This window comes from Bicyclus anynana, chromosome 9 (assembly GCF_947172395.1).
Source record: "Bicyclus anynana chromosome 9, ilBicAnyn1.1, whole genome shotgun sequence".
Classification (NCBI taxonomy): domain Eukaryota; kingdom Metazoa; phylum Arthropoda; class Insecta; order Lepidoptera; family Nymphalidae; genus Bicyclus; species Bicyclus anynana.
In genome coordinates this window covers 6293430-6303642 of record NC_069091.1, presented here as the reverse complement: position 1 = coordinate 6303642, position 10213 = coordinate 6293430, and the positions used below count along the sequence as shown (strand labels likewise).

The following is a 10213-nucleotide window of genomic DNA, read 5'->3' as shown; positions in this document are numbered from 1 at the left end:
TGTATATAATATTTTAACTAACTAATACGAGTACATAAGTACTATGATATTTAAACTCAAACGACGAATTAGAAATGACTGAATCGTTAGTAAACAAAAAGCATTTCAATAAAGTAGTTGCCAGTTGCATTAGGTAATACTAATCTATACATATAAATTAAATTGAAGAGTCTGTCTGTGAATTCAAAATTACTTTGTTTTCTCAAGTGCCTATGGCTTCAAGCAATTTTTATGTATGTGTCTTTTTGTTTGTTCGGCCTAATTTTTGGAACATCTGGACCGATTTTAATGAGACTTTCACTTGAAGATAGAGGAGGTTATTGAGCAACATAAAGGCTGGCATCGACGCACCTGATCGATTAACCCTGCGATTTCGATGTTTTTTTTACTCTTTACAAGTTGGAGGATGAAAATCCACACCCCTTTTCGGTTTCTACACGACATCGTACCGGAACGCTAAATCGCTTGGCGGTACGTCTTTGCCGGTAGGGTGGTAACTAACCACGGCCGAAGCCTCCCACCAGCCAGACCTGGACCAATTAAGTAAATCTCAATCGGCCCAGCCGGGGATCGAACCCAGGACCTCCGTCTTGTGAATCCACCGCGCATACTACTGCGCCACGGAGGTCGTCAAAAAAGCTAGGGCGGATTGCTAGTATTGAACTAAAAATGTTTTTTGAATAGGGTTGACTCAGTATTTTGTTTGATGATGCAAACATTTGATGCAGTGATATAATAGATGTTCATAATACTGTTTATTTCGTGACAGATAGTGGATCTGATAAGCCTTCGATTCTGAGGGCGAAGGTTCGAATTCGGTCCGGGTCATGCAGTTGTGTGCATTTTAAGAAATTAAATATCACGTGTCTCAAACGGTGAAGGAAAACATCGTGATGAAACCTGCATATCAGAGAATTTTCTTAATTCTCCAGCGTGGTGGACTATTGGCCTAACCCCTCCCATTCTGAGAAGAGACTCGATGTCAGCAGTGAGCCGAATAAGGGTCGATATTACGATAGACAACGATATTTTAGTATATAAAATATCAAGTCTGTATTATAAAACAAAAAAAATGTGCGATCCGCAAGAATGAAGATCTTCATCAAAATGCAATATAACAGCGAACAATTTATAATATAATTTATATATAAAAGGTCCATTAAAATTAAAACACTTTTAAATCTAGCCTTAATTACTCTTACTTAAATATTGAAATTTCTTTCGAGACAACCTAATATAAAACAGTTCCTTCTCTTAAATATAAAAAGCATTAAAGTAAGTGTACAAATCATCCTCTATACCCTCTTTTTTAGAATTTAAATTTACTCTACACTCTCTGTAACCCTGGTACTTTGTTTGACGCTTGTGCGTTTCGTGACCATTTCTGCCAATTCACGCTAATCATTTTAAAAATATGGCCATTAGCAGAATACGGCATTGATATTTCAAACGTGAGTCCTAATAGTAATTGTTATCTTGATATTCCAGCACATCCCTCCACCTGCCACTGATGTAACTTTCCCTCAAACGCGGGGTATTTGGAGCTGCAGTGTAAGTAAAAATACCAGCATCAATCATTTCAGTATAATCTGCTGGGGTGGCTGTAGTTAACTCTTCATCATAGTCATAATGCTCCTGAGTCATTTCTCCATATGTTACCTCTGTTGTTACTGTTGTAGGAGGTTTTGTTTTTCGTCTACGGCTTCTCGAACGTCGTCGTCGAGTCCGGCTTGTTGTAAATACTTCCGTGGTAGTAGTTTCCAGGGTGGTACTCTCCTCCTCCTCACTCCCCCCGATCCCGGGATCTATTACCTCAGGGGTAATAGATACTGGGGTAATAACCCACCCCATGTCGAAAGGCGTGGTGGTTTGTAGGGTTTGGAGATCTTGAGTGATGGGTGTGATAGGAGAGATGATGTCCGCAGATGTTGTGTTCGAATAATCCGTAGCCTCCCTCATCGAGCTGTACTTCATAGCGTAAAGCACTATAAAGGCAATGCAAGAACCTATCAGTACCCTAGAAACAAATTATAATAAAATTATATTTCTTTATGTATATTTATTTTTTATATCGAATAGGCTCTAAGACTACTGCACCGATTTGAAAAATTCTTTCACTGTTGGGAAGCTACATTATTCCCGAGTGAGATAGGGTATTTTATCCCCATATTCCTAGTAACAAACTGATTCAATATAGATAAATTTGAGGCTCTGAAACTTTGAAACCAGCTACTTCCAAAGCCACCAAAGTAAGAACTTCACTTTTTCTTTTTTCTTTGTCTCCAAAAAAAAGGAGGAGGTTACCTAATCATAACTTCGTCATTTGTTTTTTCCAAGTTTGAAAATTATTTTTGTTTTAAGCAGTATATTATATAGTTTTCAGATTGGTCCCATTGAATTTTCACGAAAATCGGTTTAGTAATTTTGTGCTAAAATCAAATTAACTGAAATAAGTGAACGAAATTGGCCATACTGTGACATTTATGGTCACTATGTTAGGATACACTAAAACAGAAAAATATTTTTTTTAACAAAAAAAACTGAACCGACTTCTAAGATGCATTGCACTAAAAAGCTAAAAACTACATTGTTCCTATGTCCTTTCTATTGATCGGTTTGAAGGCGATGCAAATAAAACACAGTGAACTTTATGAGACTATTTGGCACAGCACCGTCTTCATATCGCGGACAAACCTTCAACTTCATATTAGGAGGTAGGTCTGGTATAGCAGAGCCTAGCTAATTCACAACGATTAACAAGAAACGTAATAAGAAAATGTCATGCTTACTTACAAACCAAGAGCCATTCTCAGAATGAACTTTTAAAAATTCGAAAATATTTGTTATGGCTTTAATTGAAACCATTTTCGTATCTGAACATTATGACAAAAGACAAAATGTGAAGCTGCTTACATCGTCACCTATATTTGTAACCTTTGAAGGATAAAGCTGGGTACACATTAATATTTAGCTCTGATTGAACATTTTTTTTTAAATCAAACGACAAGTTAGCCATTTAGGTCTAGCATGCGACGAACGATACGTCTAATGAAGTATCTAATAAAGTTTTTTTTCAGGCGGAGTTTTTCCAGTCCAATCTATTTCGTCACAAAGAAAGAGATTTGTTTCTGGTTAAGCCGGCCGCTATTCGTCGGCTGTCTTTTTCGAGATGTTAAGTCGTGGTCCGTATCCTAGGTGGTGCTCGAATGCAGAAAAAGACATCAATACAATATATCATACCTTTATTACTCTCACAAAAATATTAAGATAATTTATAGTGGAATTCATAGACGTTGTAGAGGCATCCTCAGGGGATCATTCAGCCGCTGAGTGTCGAATTTAACCTCTTTTTGTTTGAGAATTTGACACGCAGCAGGTGAGTGATCCCCTGGGGGTGCCCCTATAACGTCTATGAATTCCAGTGTTAAATCGTGTGTACACAGCACGAATAGGAAGAGAGAAAGAACAATCGTTGTGTACACTATACAGTTGCACAGAAAACAGGCTGCTTTCTATGGTGTTTGTTTGGACAAAACATGACGAAACGCAATTCTGTGGGAATTTCAGTTGAAAAAAATCGTTTTTTCAGTAGGTACTCTTGCTCAAAAACCCAGCATATTGTCATTCCACAGCGGGGCTAAAACAGCATTTCAAGCTCTAGGGGCTAAAGTAGGTGATATTTGTTTTTAGTTTTTGTCTGTTCTACTATCTACTCAGAGACGTGATAGCCCTACTATCTACTCAGAGACGTGATAGATAGTGGATATGACCTCTTCCGGACGGCGTAGGTTCGAATCGGGATTCGAACCGGGATTCCGGAAAGTTGGAGGTGCATGCACCTCCAACTTTAACATTTTAAGAAATTAAATATCACGTGTCTCAAATCGTTAGGAAAATAGCATACCTGATAATTTTCTTCATTGTGTATGAAGCCTGCCAATCCGCATTGAGCCAGCGTGGTGGACTATTTGAATCTGAACCCTCTCATTCTGATAGGAGACTCATGCTCAGCAGTGAGCCGAATATGGGTTGATAACGATGATGATGATGATGATGATGATGACTACCTACTCTGCACTCTACTCACTACATGGCCAGGGTTCCCTTCTCATAAGAGAAGGGTATAAATAAGCTTAGACACACCACGCCAGTTCCAATTGGGGTTGGTGGTTACCAAAAATAAATATCTATATTTATGATTTCAAAAAGGAGTGATTTAGGTAGGTGCAGCTTTGTGTTTAGATTTTTTTTTTTTTTATTCTTTTACAAGTTAGCCCTTGACTACAATCTCACCTGATAGTAAGTGATGATGCAGTCTAAGATGGAAGCAGGCTAACTTGTTAGGAGGAGGATGAAAATCCACACCCCTTTCGGTTACTACACGGCATCGTACCGGAACGCTAAATCGCTTGGCGGTACGTCTTTGCCGGTAGGGTGGTAACTAGCCACGGCCGAAGCCTCCCACCAGCCAGACCTGGACAAATTAAGAAAATCTTAATGTGTCCAGCCGGGGATCGAACCCAGGACCTCCGTCTTGTATATCTACCGCGCATACTACTGCGCCACGGAGGCCGTCAACGATTACTTTTTTTTAAAAGGTAAAATAGTACCATTTAAAAAAAAAGTATATTTACCAAGTACAAATATTATACTAGAACTAGATAATAATTATACTTATGAAGCCAACAAATACATATTTCAAATATTATCTCCTACTTTTGTATAAATAAATAAAATAATTTAATACAAGAATTTTTTAATTGTTTTATTATTTTCTTTACAAAAAATAAGGTAAATACAAAGATTTTATACTATAAAATATCGTTGGGACATTGTTTTCATTCTTATTTAGTTGATACAGTCACATCTCTTTTGTCATAGCAAAGACCTCTTCTAAGAATCCATTGACCATTTATATTCCTTGTCCAGGGTCGGTGACCTTCCTCTCAGGGGAAATCATTTTTTCCACAACTTTATGCCTTCATTTGTTAATTTGTCGTCCTGATCGTCGTCGGGTACTTTTACGATATCCTTTTTATCCTTTTCTCCTTTTATTTCAAATTTATAAAGTTAAAAGTCTAGTATTATCTAAAACAAAAAATATAATTGCCTATGCTGTAGTGTATTCAAGATACCGCATTTTATTACTCGAGTTTTATAAATAACCTATCATGGTTCGCATACGTAGACAGTTAAATTGCTTTCCTTAATCCATCTAGTCTACTCGTTGTACTAATATAGTACACATTTAAATATACAGTTAAAGATATAATTATGTAGAGTTTAGTGCCGTAACTTCGATATGTGCGATTGTATCTGATGTGTCCGACATGGTCATGAAGTATTTCGTTGTTAAATAAGCGCCCAAAGCCAATACTCCTGAAAGTAGTATGCTGAAAACAATAACATTATTAAAAATCGTATATGTATTTATGAGTAGTGATAGTCCAGTGGATATTACCTCTGCCTTCGATTCGGATGGCATGGATTCGAATCCTGTTCAGGGCATACCTCTAAGTTTTCAGTAATGTGCATTTTAAGAAATTAAATATCGCGTGTCTCAAACGGTGAAGGAATAACATAGTGAGGAAACCTGTATATTCTTTATGTATGGTGTGGTGGATTATTGGCCTAATTAATGTCATTCTGAGAGGAGACTCGTGCTCAATAGTAAGCAAAATATGGGTTGTTAACTATGATGATGATGATATGTACTTATTTAGCATAACATTAAGCCCGCTAGTATTATAATCGTGGATGTTTATTACTCTTTCGTGTAAAAACTACCTTATGTCTGAGATTTGGATCGGTGATAGATTGTTGGATTATTACTTTTATAACTAATTATATGCTTAAAAATGGTTCACGTGGGATTCACTGCAATAATTTACAAACATTTTTATGATAAGAACATCTTACCGGGATATAAAACAATAAGACTCAGAACAATTTTGCTAAAGAACGTGCCACTATGCTATGCACTAATTTCTTAAACTAACAAAACTTATAGTGACTTTTTAATAGCAGTAATCAAATAGGTACTTACAATCCTAAAGCCATATTAATAGACTGTGTTTCTTCTATAGACTAATAATAATTAACTTACATTACTATCTCAATCACACTTTATATATAAGGAAGACAAAACAATGAATGCCATTGAGTGGCATTGCTGCGCGATTTTATCAGGCGTAATAAATTTGTAGAGTACTTTATTCAAAGGACTCCAAAAATGCTACTTTCATTTATTATTTTAAAGAGTTATTGTCAAAAACGATTAATTTTAGTAATATATTGTAGGTATTGTTTTTCTAGTGTATGAAGACGGTTTAGATGTAGTAGCACAGAATATATATGTTGGCAAGTGAGGTCTACATTCTACATACAAGCGTTTTACACGCGTGTTGTGTTTAAAACCTCAACCTTCTCCTATAAAGAGGGAGGTAGAAGCAGAAGAAGAGATAAGCGAAACGATATTGTTATCTTTTGCTTTTCTTTTGTCAGAATATAATTATTTTAATGGTATCATCATCATTATCAATGGATGTCCACTGCTGGACATCGGCCTGTCTCCAGCGGTTACTTGCAACCCGTTTAATATATTCCACCTGGTGGGTGTCGACCAACACTTCGGTGCGGGGTCGCCATTCCAGCACCGTGGGACGCTAACGTAGGTACATCGGCTCTTCGAACTATATGCCCCGCCCTTTGCCAAAGCTTTGAGACTCGTTGAGCTATCGGTAACTTTATATTTGGTACAATGATATTTAATACTAGAGATGAACACTAGCGCATCAAAACTAAGGCAGATAAATGTGAAAATTGACTTAATTTTATAAACGAACGTTATTTAAACAAATAACAACGAATATCGTCTACAATGTTGAGTTGTGTGTTCAGGAAGTGTAAAAGCTATATATATAGATAAATATTTAATGGAATTAAAGACAAAATTGTGCATGTGTGCGCTCAGTGGAGTCGCTAAATTCGGATCACTTTTTGCGATGATTTTTTAGGGACGTAACCTATCTATAAAATTATCATTGATTTGGTATTTTAAATATTTAAATTATGTAATTAGTGTTTGATTTACATTATAACGCGTATTTACTAGTTTAATTAATATTTTAGAACAGTTGTAACAAAATAAAATATGAATTCTAATGCTGAGCTGTAAACCTTTTCTGTTTGGTGTCACGAACAGTCTTAAAATATCTAAGGTAGGATGTACTGTTTGTGACACTAAAAATTAATAAACATATTTTCTTTCTTTCTTTCTTAATTCAATACAATTCCTGTGGCAACTGGCCACAGCAAATGGCTAATACGACAAAGATGGAGAAAATTGTATCAATTAATTCAAAAAATTACTAGAATCAAGTCGACGAATGTAATCACCGATGCCAAAAGCAATAGAACTCCGATACTAAAATATATTTTGTCAAAAGGTTTAAGCAGTAGTGCTGCAGGATGTATCGTGGAAAGAGATCTGTCTTGACTGTTGGTTTCTTCAAGCTTTCTAAGTTCGCCGATAATCTGAAAAAATATGTGAATGTTTTAATCCACTTTAGAGCAAGGATTAGATACGAGGTAGACGTTAGATTCAGTGGACCTTGGGGAGTCTAAATAGTCTGGTTGGAGTATTGGTGGGCGCAGGCTATGTCTAGCAGTAAATGTTTGTTTGTTGATTTGATAATAGTGATTTACTTATGTCTACGAAACATCCACAATATATTAAAATAGGTAAGTAAATGTTACCAAAAATCGTCAGCTGGATGCATTAGACTCGATAGATCGCCGCGCTAGAAGGATCATTGGTAATGAACCGTAGTCTCAGGCGAAATTTTAGATTTTCTTTTATTCTTTACAAGTTAGCCCTTGACTACAATCTCACCTGATGCTAACTGATGATGCAATCTAAGATGAAAACAGTCTAACATGTTAGCAGGAGGATGAAAATCCACACCCCTTTCGGTTTCTACACGACATCATACTGGTACGCTAAATCGCGGCGGTACGTCTTTGTCGGTAGGGTGGTAACTAGCCGCGGACGAAGCCTCCCACCAGCCAAACTTATACCTACTTATATAACAGTTGACGGGCTTTGAGTTTGAGTTTGAGTTTGAGAAAAATAATACATACCAGCAATAAACCAGGCAAGACCAAAACAACACAACCAGCTAACAAGTAATACAGGTGCACAAAAATATCCAACTTTTCGTCCACAATTGCTGATATTATTAGGCCTATCGGTAGCAAAATTTGCGTCCATATAGCGCCGCTGACCAAAATTTGCTCGTGGCTGTTATTTGGCCTGGTATCTAGGCCCGTGCTTGCCCAAATCCCAGCTGCGCAAATAACCAGTCCTAAGTTTAACAACTTAAAGATAAGACTCGCAGTGTTCATAACACTGTCTTCATTTATTTTTGCAAAGTAATGTAAAGGTACATATAAAAAAATGCATTTTTGTAACAAATTATTTCTAAGAACTTTGCTAAACATTAAATTGATGTATAAATGACAGGAGCTGACAACACTGACACTTAGTAACTTGATTATAGTACGTCTAAAAGGCAGAAAAAGGGATTTTTAGTGTAAAAAGCATAGATATTCTTGTACCTAGTACCTACTAAACTATTGGTGGACTATTGGCCTAACCCCTCTCATTCTGAGAGGAGATTCATGCTCAGCAGTGAGTCGGAAATGAGTTGATTTATTAATTAATTAATTTATTTATTTGATGATTATAATGATGAAACTACTATATACCTTATCAACAACGATATTACATATTGTACCTACAAAAAGTTCTTAGGCAAAGATCGGTGACCAATCTGTAAGGTCTGTAAGATTTTTTCAATGGAAATAATACTTTTCTGATTTCTATATCATTGAGTTTTTGAGACCTGATATATCTGGTGGTGACTGGACCTGCATATGGGTTTTGAAAATTCCTTTCGTGACAGATAAAACCGTAGATTTTATATTTTGACGGCCTCCGTGGCGCAGTGGTATGCGCGGTGGATTTACAAGACGGAGGTCCTGGGTTCGATCCCCGGCTGGGCAGATTGAGATTTTCTTAATTTCTCCAGGTCTGGCTGGTGGGAGGCTTCGGCCGTGGCTAGTTACCACCCTACCGGCAAAGACGTACCGCCAAGCGATTTAGCGTTCCGGTACGATGCTGTGTAGAAACCGAAAGGGGTGTGGATTTTCATCCTCCTCCTAACAAGTTAGCCCGCTTCCATCTCAGACTGCATCATCACTTACCATCAGGTGAGATTGTAGTCAAGGGCTAACTTGTAAAGAATAAAAAAAAAAAAAAAAAAAAAATTAAGAGTCGGTACAAGTATGATAAAACCGAAAATCGTACAGTTTCGTTTCAACGTTCCTTATCCGAACAGCTTAAATATGGAATGTCCTTTCAGCGTTTGTATTTTCTGCCACCTACAATCTAAACATCTTCAAGGTAAGCGCGTCGCATTTTAGACCTCAACATTACTTTCGATCAGGCATGATTGTAGTCATGCCTATAGACGTATTAAATCGATCTTCCTTAAATAAATGTAAATCCTAAAAGCTTAAAAAACCTAAAAATAAACAAAAACTTACCAACATGTTTTAGTCTCCTTCAAATATTATTTCGCTCCTAAAACTATTTTCAGTGTACAAATGCAGTACAATCGTTAACATTTTTAACAATATTTATTTTATTGTAACATAATGTTACATTTAATATTCCAATCAAACCCTCAATTGGTAGAGGAAACAGCATTTAAGTAAACTACATAAATATGTATTTTGCATTTAATGAGACCGTATTAAAATAATGAACTATGTTAGTATACACGTGGCTCATTTTATTTTTTACGTAGTATTATTTTTATCCACCTTGTTTTATCAATAAATACTCGTGGCAGCATTTGATTACTTACGTCTATTTATTTCTATTTATATTTATTTTCCTGTGTATTTGCGACGTATTTTATATTAAATTCATATTTTTATGTTATTCTAACACTCCACAAAACAATATTATTGCATATGTATGTTGCAGTTGAAAAGAAGTGAATGATCCATAATTCTATCCAAATTAAAAAGTTATATTCAATGGCACCCCCACAGTAAGAGGTAGCTAAAAAATCGTCCCCACTTTATATGTAGTTAGGGGAAAGTATCCTAAAAAATTTCTTCCCAAGATTTTATTTAACCACCT

At 36.2% G+C, this 10213-nt stretch overlaps 1 protein-coding gene across 1 annotated transcript; it reads right to left on the bottom strand.

The window, feature by feature from the left end:
* Positions 1 to 7359: 7359 nt before the first annotated feature.
* LOC112045143 (uncharacterized) lies at positions 7360 to 9615 on the bottom strand. Its single transcript, XM_024081231.2, has 3 exons — positions 9610 to 9615; positions 8143 to 8379; positions 7360 to 7536 (listed from the first exon to the last, which is right to left on the bottom strand). The coding sequence occupies exons 1-3, from the start codon at positions 9613 to 9615 to the stop codon at positions 7360 to 7362; spliced, it is 420 nt and encodes a 139-aa protein (XP_023936999.2).
* Positions 9616 to 10213: the final 598 nt, after the last annotated feature.